Source organism: Nicotiana sylvestris, chromosome 3, assembly GCF_000393655.2.
Source record: "Nicotiana sylvestris chromosome 3, ASM39365v2, whole genome shotgun sequence".
Taxonomy (NCBI): domain Eukaryota; kingdom Viridiplantae; phylum Streptophyta; class Magnoliopsida; order Solanales; family Solanaceae; genus Nicotiana; species Nicotiana sylvestris.
In genome coordinates, this window is record NC_091059.1 from 81,616,179 (window position 1) to 81,635,093 (window position 18,915).

The following is an 18,915-nucleotide window of genomic DNA, read 5'->3' on the forward strand; positions in this document are numbered from 1 at the left end:
GTATTGTACTCTCACTTTTACAAAGTGGTTTTCTTCTCAAAAATTAATAATATGGAAAAAAATTTCCATCACCCTTTATATAATAATGATTTACTTAGGGTAAAAGTTTATTCCAAAATAAACTTGATGGGATTTTTCTAAAAAGAAATCGGAAACATTCTCAGGAAGTTTGAACCTGCCGAATATTTACATGGACTTTTCCATGAAGTCCAACGTGAAAGCTGGATTGTAATAGTGCCAAATCCAATTCAATATTGGATTTTCCTTATAAGTCATTAATTATATTTTGCTAAAAACAAAGTTCAAATCCCATAACAAATAGATTTCGTGTTGTAGACGTCTCTTATGGGATTTACAATTCAATTTCAAATTGGATACTTTATTAATATTTATATATCTCCTATATAAAAATAAATATCAATTATGACTACGTAATATATATCATATATATTCAACCAAGAGATAATTTAATTTTCTATTCTAAATAGAAAACTTTAATTTGTTCACCATATTAATTATATCGTCTGTGCTAGCAAAGAATATAATAATATTTCATTTGGACTAATAACTAAATTTATTTGACTAATTAAATTCTTTAATTTAATTATCAAATACTAAAGTAATTAATCCTTTAGCAAAGATCAGAACACTCGTTAGTGTGCGACCCCATAGGTTCAATACTAAGCCGGTAGTAAATTGACCACATCAATATAATAATCGAGGGTGGCGTCTAGCAACACTCCTTAACGACCGGATAGCATGAAGTATACAATTTACTCTCAAGAACCAGTAGAAGAATAATGTAGTAATTCCTTCTGTCTTTATAGCTCTGGATCACCCTAGGATATGGTTCAACTGTCAAATCCTATAGGCGACCAACTATGTGTTCATGTCAAATATAATCGACCATTGAATGACCTAAGAAACTCATTTCTTCTTTCATTCAATTGCCCTGGCCAAGGTCTTAGTTTGGTCGTTTATAATTCATGACAACATGGAGCTTAAACTCATTACCAAGAGTTGATAGATTCCATCTTGATCCATCACTAATTCTACAAGTATTTAATCATACCCAATATCCTTTCAACTATCGCCCTAGGGCCATAGGTGTCTGGTATCAAAGCACAATAAATAAATTAACAATTACTATGATGATCTCAGGTCAAAATAAACTCTTACATCACATTCTTCAAGAGAATATCCTATTGACAGTTTATGGTAATTCTAACCATTAGGAATTATCCAATGAGTCGGTTCAATGACCATATCTCTATATGCATCATCTATCTATGTAATTTAGTTAATGAGATCAACTAATCTTTATCCCATAAAGACGATCACATAAAAATTGATCTAACTGGATTACTAATGTTCAAATTAGTAATCCTACGATCAAGAACAAATTTAGATTAAATTGTAAAAGACTTTGCTCTCATTATCATGATCTCTATCACGATGACAAGTCTCAAAATTTAATCAAGGACCTTATCAAGTTAATCAAACAATTAAAAATAACTATGATAAAAGAATATCTAATGCCATATATTTTATATCAAATAACGTTCATAAAAATATATTCAAATCATCAAATATGATATTGGATCTATGTCATATCTACTGTATCTCTAACAATTATCAAATATGATATTGGATATAGGACATATCTACTATATCCCTAACACTTCAGACCTTGTATCGACAAAACTTACTTGGAGAGAAGATTAAAGCAGTGAAAGTACACATTTTTTTGTGAGAAAGAAAGATAGATAAGCATAATTTGGATTATATTCCAATATTAAATGTAAATACCCCCCCAAAAAAAATTTACATTCAGGTGTAAGATAAATTTAAGGGGAGTTTTTAGCATTACCTAATTTTTCAATAGGCAGACCAGACGGTCTGACTCAGACCAATTACAAACTCAGAATAGTAGTATTAAGTACCGTTTTAAAAGGAAAAGGCAATCTATACATTTACTACTACTCCAGTCATTATTAGGAAATGAGCCCCCCAAAGCGTTGACCTTACTCCCCTACCCCTTCAGCCTGCCCTGCATAAAATAACCAAGTTGATAAACACATCTCCACTGAGGAGAAAAAAAATAGACACATCTCCAGCACCAAGACATGGAGAATTCCTGGGTAGTTTTAGCCTTAACAGGCCTTCTTACATTAGTTTTTCTCTCAAAGTTTCTTCATAGTCCTCGTCGTAAACAAAATCTTCCACCAGGTCCAAAACCATGGCCTATTGTTGGCAATATACATCTTCTTGGTTCCACCCCTCACAGATCCCTTCACGAACTTGCAAAAAGATACGGAGATTTAATGCTACTAAAGTTCGGTTCGCGCAATGTCCTTATTGTATCCTCCCCAGATATGGCTAGAGAATTCTTGAAAACAAATGATGCCATTTGGGCTTCTCGCCCTGAGCTTGCCGCTGGTAAATATACTGCTTATAATTATTGCGACATGACATGGGCACGTTATGGACCCTTTTGGAGACAAGCAAGGAGGATCTATCTCAACGAGATTTTCAATCCTAAACGTTTGGATTCATTTGAGTACATTCGCATAGAGGAAAGGCATAATTTGATTTCACGTCTTTTTGCTCTCTCTGGGAAGCCAATTCTTCTTAGAGACCATTTAACTCGGTACACTCTTACAAGTATAAGTAGAACAGTATTGAGTGGAAAATATTTTAGCGAGTCACCTGGTCAAAATTCAATGATAACTTTGAAACAATTGCAGGATATGCTTGATAAGTGGTTTTTGCTTAATGGTGTGATCAATATTGGGGACTGGATACCTTGGCTTGCTTTCTTGGATTTGCAGGGTTATGTCAAGCAAATGAAGGAGTTGCATAGGAACTTCGACAAATTTCATAACTTTGTGCTAGATGATCACAAGGCTAATAGGGGAGAGAAGAACTTTGTGCCAAGAGACATGGTCGATGTTTTGCTGCAGCAAGCTGAGGATCCTAATCTTGAGGTCAAACTCACCAATGATTGTGTCAAGGGTCTAATGCAGGTACTCCTTTTTTTTTTTAATATTTATTTTTTTAAGATCGTGCTTTATAAAATGTCATATTCAACGTGTAACTTTAAACTTCTAATTTATCCTTAATGACAAAATTTATAACCACAGAAATTTCGATTAGATGTTTAAGTTTACAAGTTAAAAAGCTCTCGTTCATTCTTAAACGCTATTTCCAATCAAACATCTCTGCAAAAAATAGGGTGGAGGATTAATTACGTTATATATAATAGTTATAAGAAAATACAAAAAGGAGGTTTATGCGGTGATTACCTCCTGATTGAAATGAACAGACAATCCCATTATGATCAGCCATCTAAATTAAAATTATTTATGTTCAAATGGCTTTTAGCTACTCCTATTGGCTCTAATATTCTTATAAAACAGCTTAACACCCATTTAGTTAGATCAATTTTTATAGAAAAAATGCGTAAATGAGTACTGACTGTACATTGCAATGATGTAAACTTTGTTAGGGAGGATGCTTAAATTACAAAATATAATCATTGATATCATAATAAAATAAGTAGCTAATTGTGAAAAACTGTTAATTTAGAATTCACCTAGACATGAGAGGGGAGGAGAATTTTTATCTTGCCCGATTTTCGCCGTTTGAAGAACTAGTTCTTCAATCTGTATATTTTAGAACCAAACAGTAGAAATTAAAGAATACAAATAATTTACATGGAAAACCTCCTTACTAAAGAGAAGTATAAATCATGACCTATTCATACGATTTTCCTCAAATTTTACTAAACAACACGAGTAGTTTTTAGGTTACAGTTCAATAACCAAAGGTATTTTAAACTCTAGTACCTTAACTTCTGCAACAATAACATCAACAAACCCAGTATAATCTCACAAGTGAAATCTGAGAAGAATAGTGTGTATGTAATTCTACCACTACCTTAAAAAGGTAGAGAGCCTGTTTCCAATAGACTCTCGGCTCTAGTATCTTAACTCATACAATCAACTTAATTGTAGCTAAACTTTCATGGCTATAAACTCTAGTCTAGAAACATCTCCAAAATTATTTACCTATAACAATACTTCTCATGAATAAACGAATAGGTTGTAATTTACGAACAATAAATCAAGACTCAACAACTTAAGAATTAGACAGCTCATATTTAGACAAAGTTCTTTAGTTGTGTGGCTTAAATCCTTGAAAGCACCTCCTTACTATGATTGCTATTTGCCAAGAGTGATTTGTAGTGTTTGTGCGAAAATAGTGTTAGCCTCAAAAGTAGCAACTTGATGCTTTATATAGGCATGAAGTTGAGTCGAATACTTTTCTAATTTTTGAACCAAAACGCATAAATAATTGGTTAAGGAAAATAATCCCAATAGGACTTGGCTTCCTTAAATAATCCCAACTTCAGACACTTTTTCCTTTTATGCAAGTGCATCAATTAAGTGAATTTTGGTTGACCACGATTCATCAACGTATATCTAGGGACATGGTTCTTTGATAACTTCTTGGCAAGTCATTAAACCTATTTGTTAAAGCAACAAATAGCTTCAAGGTACCTAGTGTCACAAGCGTATTTTCTGTCCGTCGAAATCAGCCTACACGGTAGCCAAATCCCGCGCTTGACTTCATCCTTCTCATAACACTTAGTCAAAATTACAGCAACTATGGACTTAGATTATTTTTAGTCAACTTTCAACGTAGTAAGTTTAGGAACGATTTAGGCTAGGAAATTTAAGTAAAGGCAACCGAAATATATAAGAACACAAGGCACAATATACATGAAACTCTTTTCCCAACTTTGTATTTAACTCGAGCATACAAAGAAACTCAACTCAAAGTACAGCCGTGTACAAAAGAAGATCACTCTCTTGACCCTCAAATTTTTCTCTCAAAGACTTAGGAACTCTTTCCTAACTCTAAAACATGCACTCTACACGTTTTTCTCTCTTCTACCAAGCATAAGGATTCTGCCCATTTATAAAATATGAGACAGCCCCTTTGCCTTACACTTGTCGCACTTAGGCATAGACACTTGTCCCAAAAGCCCACTATTTTAGCCTAGTGTAGTTGACATCCCCCAACTACTAGGATCATGTAAAATCATGCTAAAAATAATGCAAACATGGCCAAAAATATGCTAACACCATCCGTCAGCTTTTTAGCAAAAACCAACTGCTGCCCATGTGCACAGCATGTGTCGTAACCGCCCTTGACTTGGTCAATCTGAAGCTTGCTGCCCATTTTCGTGCCTTGGCTTGAATCAAGCGCCAATGCCTTGTACTCAGCTGCATTGTAGCCACATTTTGCCTATACCATTGCCCACGAACATGGCCCTTTGCCGCGCCCCAATGCCATGACAAGTCTGTCTCACACACTGCCTTCCGTTGCACTTTAGCATGCCTTTGCCACTTCATTTTTGCCGTGCCTTGGCATCACTGCCTAATGCTTTGATGCCTTTTCCATGGTCAAGTGTCACCCTCAGCCCGCAAATCATTATCAAGCCCTTGCCAAGCAGCTTCGCCTCTGTCAAAACCTTGGCCATCACTTGCCCGTTTCCCTTTTTGCCTTGGTGCTACTCGTTCACCTTAGCTTGGAAACACTCTTGCTGCCCATGACAACACTCTCGTTGTCAGGTCAAGCTCAAAGTGGCGGAGGTCTAATAAACCACCCACACCCTTTGAAACTCCATGTTCTCATCAATGTTAGCTCAATTTATGAGTCCTAAGGGGTTGAAACACAATGCCAATTAGTCTCCCTTCTCTTCAACCACAATTGCATTCACTCCAACCACTTGTTTGTCGCTGGCCATTGCCTCTAATGCAGCTCTCATGTCCACATCAGTCATAGCATTTAACATTGCCTTCTTCGGGCAGTCCCTTACTCGATGTGGCCCATCACAAATGAAACAACCATGAATTTACTGCCCTTCTCCTTGCTCTTTGAAGTTCCAGCCTCTTGCCTTCCCCTTATCTTCATTAGCATTGTTATTTTCACATTTCTTCCGTTCCTTTGCCTTGTCCTTCTTTCCGTCGTTGGACTTTGAAGCAAAAGTCTCATCAATCAAGTGAAAATTGCCCAATGCATCAGCCGCATCCATATCACTTGCGAGGTTTTGAATATTCTGCCTATGTAACTCTAATTGTGTCCACTATTGCAGCCCGCTCATGAAGTTGTGCAATTTGTCGTCTTCCGACAAATTGCTGATGCTTAACATTAAAGAAGGGAACTCTTTGACATATTCTCTAACTGATCGGGTTTGTCTCAACATTTTCAGTTTGTCCCTAGCAATCCAAGACGTATTGCTAGGAATGAACTGTTCCTTCAATTCTTTTTTAAGCCCTCCCACGACTCAATCTTTGGTCTGCCCAAATTTTCATTTTTAGCCACACGAGTGCATCACCACAACTTAGCATCTTCACTCAAATACATGCTAGTCAAAGTTACTTTCTCCTTTTTGTCTTGCACACGAATAGCATGAAAGTACTTCTCCATACCCCAAAGAAAATTCTCCAATTCACATGCAGTCCTTGCACCCCCAAATGCCATAGGTTTAGGAATTTTTATCTTGAGACAATCAGCACCACGTTGAGGAGCATCCTCGCCCACAGAACGTCGCAGCACCACTATCTCACTTTTAAGATCCACATTCTCTTGACATAGCCTTGCCAATTTTGCCTTAAGGTATGCAAGCCTTGTCACTAGAGTATGAATTTATTCACCTTCAGGAACATTTCCAACCAATACCTCCAATTTCATTAGCCTTTCCCACAATTCGTTGTTACCATCGGCCATGTTCTCAAACAAGACCACAAAATATGCCACTGCCCGTCGTGTCTCCGTAATGAATCTACTCCACTCTGATACCAGTTGTCACAAGTGTGTTTTCTATCTGCAGAAACTAGCCTGCGCGGCAGCCAAGTCCCGGGCTTGACTTCAGCCTACTCGCAACACTTAGCCAAAATTACAACAACTTTGGACTTAGGTTATTTTTAGGCAACTTTCAACGTAGTAAGTTTAGGAACGATTAAGGCTATGAAATTTAATTAAAGGCAATAGAAATATAGAGAACACAAGGCACAATATATAGGAAACTCTTTTCCCAACTTTATATTTAACTCGAGCATACAAAGAAACTCAACTCAAAGTACAGCCGTGTACAAAAGAATTTCACTCTCTTGACCCTTTATTTTTTCTCTTAAAGACTTAGGAACTCTTTCCGAACTATAAAATATGCATTCTACATGTTTTTCTCTCTTTAAGCGTAATAATTCTGTCCATTTATAAAATTTGAGACAATCCCTTTTCCTTACACTTGTCGTACTTAGGCTTAGACACTTATCCCACACAACCCACTATTTTAGCCTAGTGTAATTAACTTCCCCCGACTACTAGGATCATGTAAGATCGTGCTAAAAATAATGTAAACATGTCCAAAGACGTGATAATACCATCTACCAGCTTTTTAGCAAAAGCCAACTGTTGTCCATGTGCACAACATGTGCCGTAACCGCCCTTGACATGGTCAATCTGAAGCTTGTTGCCCATTTTCGTGCCTTGGCTTGAATCAGATGCCAATGCCTTGTACTCACCTGCATTGAAGCCACATTTTGCCTATGCCATTGCCCACGAACATCGCCCTTTGTCGCACCCCAATGCCATGACAAGTTTGTCTCGTGCACTACTTTCCGTTGCACTTTAGCCTGCCCTGGCCACTTTGTTTTTGCCTTGTCTTTGCATCACTGCCTCATGCCTTTGCCATGATCAAGTATCATCCTCAGGCCACATCTCATTGTCAAGCCCTTGCCAAGTTGCTTCGCCTCCGTCAAAGCATTGGCCATCACTTGCCCGTTTCCCTTTTTGCTTTGGTGCTACTCATGCACCTTAGCTTGGCAATACTCTTCCTGCCCCATGACAACACTCTCGTTGTCAAGTCAAGCTCAAAGTGGCAGAGGTCTAACAAACTACCCATACCCTTTGAAACTCGACGTCCTCGTCAATGTTAGCTCAATTTATGAGTCCTAAGAGGTTGACAAGCAATGCCCTTTGGCCTCCCTTCTCTTCAGCCAATATTGCATTCACACCAACCACTTGTTTGTCGTTGGCCATTGCCTCCAATACAGCTCTCTTGTCCATAGCAGTCATAGCATTTAACACTGCCTTCTTCGGGCAGTCCCTTGCTCGATGTGGCCCATCACAAATGAAACAGCCACTGAATTTACTGCCCTTCTTCTTACTCTTTGAATTTCCAGCCTCTTGCCTTCCCTTCCCCTTATCTTCATTAGCATTGTTATTTTCACATTTCTTTTACTCTTTTGCCTTGTCCTTCTTTCCGTCGTTGGACTTTGAAGCAGAAGTCTCATCAATCAAGTGAAAATTGACCAATGCATCATCCGCAGCCACATCACTTGCGAGGTTTTGAATATTCTACCTATGCAACTCCAATTGTGCCGACTATTGCAGCTCGCTCATGAAGTTGTGCAATTTGTCTTCTTCCGACAAATTGCTAAAGCTCAACATTAAAGAAGTGAACTCTTTGACATATGCTCTAACTAATTCGGTTTGTCTCAACTTTTTCAGTTTGTCCCTAGCAATCCAAGAAATATTGCTAGAAAGGAACTGATCCTTCAATTCTTTTTTAAACCGCTCCCACGACTCAATCTTTGGCCTTCCCAAACTTTCATTTATAGCCACACGAGTGCGCCACCACAACTTAACATCTTCACTCAAATACATGCTAGTCAAGGTTACTTTCTCTATTTCGTCTTGCACACGAATAACATGAAAGTACTTCTCCATACCCCAAAGAAAATTCTCCAATTCACGAGTACTCCTTGCACCCACAAATTCCATAGGTTTAGGAATTTTTACCTTGAGACGATCAACACCACGTTGAGGAGCATCCTCGCCCACAGCACGTCGCAGTACCACTGTCTCACTTTTAAGATCCTCATTCTCTTGACATAGCCTTGCCAATTCTGCCTCAAGGTAGGCAAGCCATGTCACGAGAGTCTGAATTTATTCACCTTCAGGAATATTTCCAACCAATGCCTCCAGTTTCGTTAGCCTTTCCCTCAATTTGTTGTTACCACTGGCCATGTTCTCAAACAAGACCACGAAATATGCCACTGCCCGTCGTGTCTCCGTCATGAACTTGCTTCACACTAATACCAGTTGTCACAAGCGTGTTTTTTGTCTGCCGAAACCAGACTGCGCGGCAGCCAAGTCCCAGGCTTGACTTCAGCCTACTCGCAACACTTAGCCAAAATTACAGCAAGTTTGGACTTTGATTATTTTTAGGCAACTTTCAACGTAGGTTGTTTAGGAATGATTAAGGCTACGAAATTTAAGTAGGCAACAGAAATATAGAGAACACAAGGCATAATATATAAGAAACTCTTTTCCCAACTTTATATTTAACTCGAGCATACAAAGAAACTCAACTCAAAGTACAACCGTGTACAAAAGAATTTCACTCTCTTGACCCTTGGAGTTTTCTCTTAAAGACTTAGGAACTCTTTCCGAACTCTAAAACATGCACTCCACATGTTTTTCTCTCTTCTACCAAGCATAAAGATTATGTCCACTTATAAAATTTGAGACAACCCCTTTGTCTTACACTTGTCGTACTTAGACTTAGACACTTGTCCCACACACCACTATTTTAGCCTAGTGAGTTGACATCCCCCAACTACTAGGATCATGTAATATCGTTCTAAAAATAATGTAAACATGGCCAAAAGACGTGCTAAAACCATCTGCCAGCTTTTTAGCAAAAGCCAGCTGCTGCCCTTGTGCACAATATGTGTCGTAACCGCTCTTGACTTGGTCAATCTGAAGCTTGCTGCCCATTTTCATGCCTTGGCTTGAATCAGATGCCAATGCCTTGTACTCAGCTGCATTGTAGCCATATTTTTCCTATGCCATTGCCTATGAACATGGCCTTTTGTCGCGCCCCAATGCCATGACAAGTCTATCCCGTGCACTTTCTTTCTGTTGCACTTTAGCCTGCCCTGGCCACTTTGTTTTTGCCTTGCCTTGGCATCACTGCCTCATGCCTTTGCCATGATCAAGTATCATCCTCAACCCACATCTCATTATCAAGCCCTTGCCAAGCTGCTTCGCCTTTGTCAAAGCATTGGCCATCACTTGCCCGTTTCCCTTTTTACCTTGGTGCTACTCGTGCACCTTAGCTTGGCAATACTCTTGCTGCCCCATGACAATATTCTCGTTGTCAAGTCAAGCTCAAAGTGGCAGAGGTCTAACACCTAGTTTGTTAATCACTATTTGTTAATCATCAAAACAAATTTAAACTTAAACCAATAAATTTTTCCCTTTTTGATGATGACAAGCTTATGTACAACTCAACATAAGAACCAAATTATTTCTGCACTTTTCTGCATAAATCTTTTGAACACAGTCAAAATAGTCAACCCAAAAGAAATCTTTTTAAGTAGGAATCCAATTTATTGATCAACATTATGTGAACATCCTTAATTCCTCCTTTTCGACATCATCGAAAAATAAAGCATCAGTTATTTGAGGCAAAGGTAAAGATTAAGCATCATGGCCACTTGGACTGCACTAATGTACATAAGTCAAGAGGTAAAATAATTATTCTAAGGATATTAGCCATATCAAAGATTTACAATCCAAAAATGTAATTTTTCTTAATTTATGCATCATATTAAGCTTCTTAGGCCCAAACCAAAAAAAAAAAATCTTACAAGAACATAATTTAAATGCCACAAAAAGAAAGATCAAACCAGTAGAGTAAAAAAGTTAGATATTCAAACAAAGCTTGACTAGGTTTGGACTGGGCTAGGAGGGACTAAGGACCAGGTTCATTGACTGGAAGAGGGTTGCTTCTACATATGCTCTAGAAGCTTGTGAAAGTGAACATTAGTAGCGACTAATTGTTCCCTTCTCATCTCTTCCTTCAACTGCTTGTTCTCCTTTGTAGAAGAGGTTGGCTCAACCATCAACAATTCAATCTCCTTGTTGAGTTTTTTATTTTTTTCCTCAAGATTTTTCAAGTTATTGAGTATCTAAGTAATCTGACTGTTGCTTTGTGGACCGGGTTTTCTTGGAACACATTCATACTGAAAAAATTCACAATCCTCCCGTATTTTTATATCAAACATGTCCTTACTGGTTCCTTTCTATCTAGAAGTTACATGAACCTTGTAGTCAAACACCAAAGAGAGCACGAACCCATAAGGCAAAGCATGCACCTCTTTCAAAGGATCATCCACCTTAGACATGTGCTTGATCATCATGGAAGGCAGATTAAGTGGCTTGTTTTGATCAAGGACTTACATCACTGCTAAATTCATATAAGTAGCCTCGTGCCTTCTCTCATACCAGGGAAGCACACATTTGTTCGCATACTTAAAGAGCAGTTTGTGAATTTCCCTCATCTCAAACTTAAACAATTTTCGTGCTTTCTTAGTCTCTCTCTTTATCATCTTCTTTATCTACAACTTTTGGCGATTCTCTTTTGACATAGGTGCCAAACACTTCAACAGGAACCTTCAGATTTTCTTCCAAAGTAGCAGCATCAAACACTAGGTCAACTTTCTTCACAGTTGTGGTCATAGTAGTTTCATCCACTAGAATGAGGTTAATATAGAATATCCAAGACTTTATCTTCCCATACCATATGAGGTGGATGGAGGAACTAGTGTGCCTATTCCTGGAATTCTAACTTCTCCAATAGTTCTTTCATAACAACTTCAGGGTCAGTTACCCTTGCTATTCAGATTCATAGCGAACCAAACCACCTTTCTTTCCCCATAGTTGCCACCTTCTCCTCAGTTTTTCTTTTCTTTCTCAAACTTGATTTTGGCTCATCAAGATTCGTCTCTTTCTTCTTCTTGCGAGTTGTTTTCTTTTTCACTTCTTCTTTTCGATAGTATCATATGGACTAACCCTCCTTTTTCTCTGCGGAGGAACTCCTCTTTGTCTTCCTCTTCTTCAGCCTTAAGATCTATATGCTTTATATCCGGTTCATTGCGCAACCTGAATTTCGCTTTTCTTGCCTCCTCCTTTTGTTTGCCTCCTCAATCTTTTCCATAGCTACTTTTCTCTTACTCCTCATCTTAGGAGTCCTTCCCTCAATGATCATAGCTTTGACAATATTTTTGGGCAAATCTTTCAATTTCTTTTTCGCTCCAGAAATACCTTCACCTACAACCTTTACTTAAAATTTTTCTACCTTCTCCGACAAGATCATCATCATCCTCAACTTCTTTATTTACTTTCTCTCTATCCTTCTTTTCACCTTCATCAACCTTAGCCGAATTAGAAAACATTATTCCCAGATAACTAGATTTTTCGTCCACAACATTTAATAAACCAGGTTCTTTGTTTCCTATTTTCTCTCCACTCTCACCAAACTCTTATCAGTGAGAAAAAGTTTTCTATTTTACCAGTCATGTGTCCGGAGCAAGCATTATCTAAGTACCACAATTTGTTTCTCTCTCACCTTAACCTGTAAAATAATTTAGAGATTATATTTATGAACCCGTATTGGCTTGGATCTCTTTTTTTGAGTAAAAGGATGAATCTTATTCCTCTTAGCCCAACCTGACAATCTACATTTTTTAAGGAAGAACTAGATTTAACGATTTTCCTTTTCTCAACAAACTTAACATTCTTATAAGTTCTTGAAACTTAGCTTTACATGAATTCTTAAAGTGTGAATTATGCAAAGCCTATTATCAAGAACAGACACGTATTTACTTCTGGGATTATAGAGAGTCTTAGCTTTTATATACCATATTCCTTAACGATTATCATTTTGGTCTTCATGCGATGATGTTAACATCTCCAGAACTGGTCCACCGATGTGTTCTATCTAAATCATACTTAGACTTATTTAGATTATCTTGGAATAACCTACTTTCTTACATTTAGCTGAAAAATCATTCTTTTCCTTATTCAGTTCATTCTCAAGATTCTCATGAATAGTACAAGCTATGTCTTTTCCTTTAGTAGGTGCATCAAGAATCTTTTTCCCCCTTTACAAAATTAACTTCTCATGATCTAATGCAAGAACCTGGTTCATTAATTCTTTAACACTCTTTTTCAGGTTTTCCTCATTTAACTTTAATCCTTTGTGATCAAGTTTAAGATAGGGATATGCATTCATCAATTGTTCCTTTTCATCACATATAGTATGATATGCATCAATTATATCCTGAGATAAGGAAGCCAGTTTTTCTTAGAGTATAGATCTTTTTCTTTAATCTTCAGAAAACTTACCTCAAATTATTCTTTTTCCACTTCTGAGTCAGAGTTTGCCATTAATGCAAGAATATTTTTATCATATGAGTTCGAGTCATCCATGGCCATCAAGGATAGATCTTTATTTTCTCTTTTATCATCAGATTCACCATTAGAGAAATTATCCATTGCAGCTAAAGCTTTTTGCACAATCTTAATTGTTGCTCTCTTTTGGAGCTTACGCTCAGGGACTTGATCCATCTTTTGCTCTTTTATTTTATCATGATTATTCTTCTCCCACTCGGTCTCCCACATTGGATAATTCCTAATAAAGTAATCAAGACTATCATACTCATAGCACGCCTCAGAGTTGTTCTGCTTTGAAGCCTTTGCTTTGGAGGTGCTACCCTTTTTCGAAAAATGACGATCCTTTTAGATAGCACGTGGAATGTACGAGTCAGTAGTGCCATATGATCGTAATCAGTTTCTAGCTTTTTAGTGGTCTTGAGAACCAAAATCTTGTATTTTCAAGGTTCAGCCAACTCATGATTATTATATTTCTTCAACTCATAGGTTTTTAAATTTTCAATAAAATCGTCAATGGTGAACCTCTTCAGATCTCTTGCTTCTGAAATTGCGTTCACCTTGCTTTCCCAAGACGGAGGCAGAATGCTCAGAATTTTTCATACTAGTTTATTTATAGGGATGACTTTTTTCAAGAGAGCTTAACTCATTAGTGATCAGAGTGAAACGAGTATGCTTTCTTGGATAGTTTCACCCTCTTTCATATTGAAGAGTTCATGTTGTGTCATGATAATATCGATTTTGGACTATTTAACTTGGTCCGCCTCTTCATGAGCAGTTTGCAGTGCATCCCAAATATACGCTGCATTCGTATTAGCTGAGATTTGATTGTACTCATCTGGACCAATCTCACAGATTAAGATCTTTTTAGTTTTGGCATTTTTCTCAATATCTTTCTTGTCCTTTCATTGTATTCCTTCCTAGTCTTAGGAGTAGTTCTCTCTTGTTATTAGTTATGTATCCTTGATTTTCACCATCCATAATACTTCCGTTAAACAATGGTAATCATGTGGTTGATTGCCCTTATTAAACACCTGGCAGTACTACCATCTTGGATTCTTTTAAGGTGTTATCCTTACGTTCTGGTGATAATTGTTAATTTAAAGAGCACCTAGATACAAGATGGGGGAGATGAATTGCGTTTTGCCCCATTTTTGCCTATTGAAGAACCATATTTTTGAATCTGTATATTCTAAAATGAAACAGAAAGTACACTGCAAAAATTAATGAGCACAAGTAACTTTACGCTAATAACCTCTTTGCTCCGGAGAGTAAAAATCATGACTTATTAGTGTAGAATTTTCCTCAAGCTTCACTAAAAAACAAGTGCAATTATAAGGTTACAACTCAATAACCAAAGAGGGTATAAAATCTAGTACCTTAACCTTTGCAATCAACTACTATGGACTCTAGCCTAGAAAGCAACTCAAAATCTCCAAAATTATTTACCTAAGATAATACTTCTCAAAAGCAGAATAGGCTATAATTATTAAATCTCTCGTCAAATCTTGTGCTTAAAGTACTCTATTAAAAAATATTTTGGCTTTCTTTGATATTTTGGTTTATAATTTGATGATAGGACTTATTGGCTGGCGGCACGGACACCTCAGCAACAACCGTTGAATGGGCTTTTTATGAACTTCTTAGACAACCTAAGATTATGAAGAAAGCACAAGAGCTAAGCCTTGTCATTTCACAGGACAGATGGGTTCAAGAAAAAGATTACACTCAACTCCCTTACATTGAGTCAATCATCAAGGAAACATTAAGGCTTCACCCAGTAAGCACCATGCTTCCACCGCGCATTGCCTTGGAGGATTGTCATGTAGCAGGCTATGACATACCTAAAGGTACAATTTTAATTGTGAACACTTGGAGTATTGGAAGAAATTCACAGCATTGGGAGTCACCAGAAGAATTCCTTCCGGAGAGGTTTGAAGGGAAGAATATTGATGTCACAGGACAACATTTTGCGCTCTTGCCATTTGGCGCGGGCCGGAGAAAGTGCCCAGGATACAGTCTTGGGATTCGTATAATTAGGGCAACTTTAGCTAACTTGTTGCATGGATTCAACTGGAGATTGCCTAATGGTATGAGTCCAGAAGACATTAGCATGGAAGAGATTTATGGGCTAACTACACACCCCAAAGTCGCACTTGACGTGATGATGGAGCCTCGACTTCCCAACCATCTTTACAAATAGTGGATAATTAAAACCATTAAAATCATTTTGTTATATGCATGTCTCATATTTGTAGCGGTCAAAATGTTTGTTTTCTATCATGGATGATCAGTGCGAGGTTGGGAATTTCAAGTCATTAACGTGTGAAAATATTTTAAATTTATAAATGGTTTCGTGATTTTTAACGTCAAAACAATACCAGAAAGATTTATATTGCAAATGAATTTTACTGATACAAGTACGGACAACAGAAGACTTTAAATCATAGAAAGAGGTTTTGACTGAAATACAAGAACTTAAAACTCAAGTATTGGAACTCTAATCATTGTTCAATTCTCTAACAAACAACCCAATCGGACATAGGAGAGAGAGAGAATTAAAACAAGAAATCTTACCCTTTTGGAGACATCCAAACCTTGGTTCAATGTAGAATAAAAAGAGACAATCCCCAAAGTTTTCTGATATCCGCAACTTTAATTTCTAGAAAGTGAAAAGGTTAAATTCCCCAAGCCTTCTTTGACCCAAATATGAAAAAATTCTTGGATATTCTTTGAATTGCTTTAATACGCTGCACGAAATAAACCCAAAGTCCATATGACAGTGCAAGCAGGCCTTTGTAATAGGCTTTGTTTCCTCGATAACTTAATTGATGTTCAAAGACTGAAACTTGGCTTGTTCATTTCGCATTTTAATCTCGAAGTAATTGGATCAAATTGTATTAATATTTTATCTTTCTTCTTCATTAAGAGAGAAAAGACTTCTCAAAAGCAAAGAGTTTGTAAAAGATGCGGAGCAAGAAAAGCTACTAAGACATTTTTGACCTAAGCGATTTGAATTGATGATTGACAAAGGAACACATGCATGAACCAGCTCCATGGATAGTGTATATAGGTGACAGACAGAATCAAGCAAAACGCATGCACGTGAAAGAGATAAGTATAAGTGGTTATTTCTGATAATCCCTGGACAAAAATGTTGCATAATTAATAAGGAACATGACTCCTTAATTGAAGAAACTCTATCCAAGATAAGAGAAGGATTAGAAGTTGAAGTTGACTAGAACTCTTCTGCCAAGGAAGAGTAAAGCATTAGAACTCTAGTTAATCCTTATTCTACTAACTCTATAAATATCAGTTGTGTTCTCTTTTACAGGAAACTCACAAATACAAAAGTGAAAGCACGAATTGAGAGCAAAATAGCAAGGCATTTTGTGAGCAATTCCTGTGAGATTCAAGAGTGTGATCCTCAAGCTACATGAACTAGATCCATAAAGATTTATATGTATCTTTCTTTATTTTTAGTTTAAAGTATAGTAGGCATTTTGAGTTGTACCTTTAAGCTTTCATAGAAGCAAATTATACTAGGTACATGACTTATATTATTCAAGTTAGAGTTAACTTGAAGCAGTCGTAACAGTCTGTGGCGTGTTGCTACACAGGTTAGAGATAATCATTAGGCTCTCAAGAGGTTGTAAACTCGACTTGTATTGTTCAAGTTAGAGTTAACTTGAAGTAGTCGCAACAGCTTGTAGCTGGTTGCTACAAGGGTTATAGGTAATCCTTAGATTTGCAAGAGTTTTTAAACTTTGTTGTTGGCTCAGATTTGTAGTGAAAATCCCCAAAGTTTTCTGATATCCGCAACTTTAATTTTTATAAGTGATAAGGTTAACTTCCCCAATCCTTCTTTGACCCAAATATGAAAAAATTCTTGGAAATTTTTTGTATTATACTCAAACAGAAAATTGAAAAATAATTGGAAATGGGACAACAATGGAGTTTTATTAATATTTGGATGAATTACAGTAATAACTCTCAAATGAATTACAGTAATAACTGTCGCGCCCCCTTTTTCCTCGCGGAGTCCGGGTTTCGATATTCATTGGGAACAACTCGTTTCCTTTTGGGAGTTGGGTATTTGAAGAGTCGCCACCTAACGGATTAAGGTGCGTTAGGGAACCTAGGGAAATTAACTCATATAACTAGTTTGCATTACCAGAGATTAGGGTAAAGGCTCGAAATAACCTCGAGGGAAAGGTGTGAGGCACCCCTCGTGGTCCACAATGGTTGGTGCCAGCCGAACTCAGTTATGTGAATTAGTCATTTAATAGGTAAGTAGTCTAAGCACACATATGTAAATAAAGGAAGTTTAGGCAGTCTAAGCACACATATGTAAATAAAGAAAACTTAGGCAGTCTAAGCACACATATGTAATTAAAGGAAGGGAAGTCCTAAGTTGGTTAGCCTATAGGATCATATCTGTACAATACCCGATAAGCCTTCCTCAAATAGAGGGGTTACATGTTGTATTAGCGCACAAGTCATCATATCCTTTTACTATCCATTACCCTCCCCTTAGCGGTTATATAAGCGATTTTTAATTAACAACTCTAAGCGTGGTTTACCCGTCCCTTCCTTGTGGTCCTGGATGAGTTTAGGACCTCTAATTTTAGGCAGTTCCAGACTTTCTTAAGGTGTCTAAAGGGTAAAATCTAAGCAGCAACAAAAAAATAAAGGACTATCAAATAGAGAAACAATTAAGGGGGCTCATATTTACCTCCACACATAAATAAATAAGTAGCACGTCTTAAGCACAGATTTCAAGTAATTTTAGAGAAGTCCGAGCATCACAAACATAGAATATATAGCATTGTTTTAAAGTGAGGTGATATAAACCTAATCAGTTTGCCTACTGATTTTAAAACCTGTTTGATGTTTTAAACATCAATACCACACAAGAGGAGGGGGGGGGGTGATTTGTGAGGTACCCAATTTTCGCTTAACTGAACTATAGAAGGACCTGATTCTTCTATGTGTTCCAACTACTACTATTTGCAAAATAATGAATAAAGAAAATAAAGAACACAAAGATTTTTATGTGGGAAACACCTGGCTCAAAAAGTGAAAAAACCACGACCTACTACTCAATAGGATTTTCCCAAACTTCCACTAAAATCACTGAGCCAAAACAACATTTACAAAACTCTTTGTAAACCTAAGGATTAACTCTAATCCCGTTGTGGCACACAACCTCAACTGTTGCGACAACTTCAAGTTAACTATAACTTGAACACTCTAAGTACCTAATACATTGCTTCTATGAAAGCTGAAAGGTACAATGTAAAATCACCTACTACAATTGAACTAGAATAAAAGATAGACACTTGGAACTGGTTCTTCTATCTCGTTCAAGTGGCTTCAGGATTGCACACTCGAATCACACATAAATTGCTTGCAAAATCTCCTTGCTCTTCTGCTCTCAATTTAAGTTTAACTTCTGCTTATGTGCATTACCTATAAAAGAGAACAACACTAATATTTTATAGGTTAGTAATTAGAGATTGACTAGGATACAGATGCTACTCTTCTATCGTAGAAGAGTTAAAGGTGATCTCAAACTCTAACACTATCTTCTTCATAAAC

The 18,915-nt window shown here is 37.1% G+C and overlaps 1 protein-coding gene across 1 annotated transcript; it reads left to right on the plus strand.

Annotated features, from left to right (window-relative positions):
• Positions 1–2,002: 2,002 nt before the first annotated feature.
• Positions 2,003–15,672, plus strand: LOC104235993 (trimethyltridecatetraene synthase-like). The gene is made up of 2 exons (XM_070168556.1): positions 2,003–3,026; positions 14,894–15,672. Exons 1-2 carry the CDS (start codon positions 2,127–2,129, stop codon positions 15,515–15,517), a joined length of 1,524 nt encoding a protein of 507 aa, XP_070024657.1. The 5' UTR covers positions 2,003–2,126; the 3' UTR covers positions 15,518–15,672.
• Positions 15,673–18,915: the final 3,243 nt, after the last annotated feature.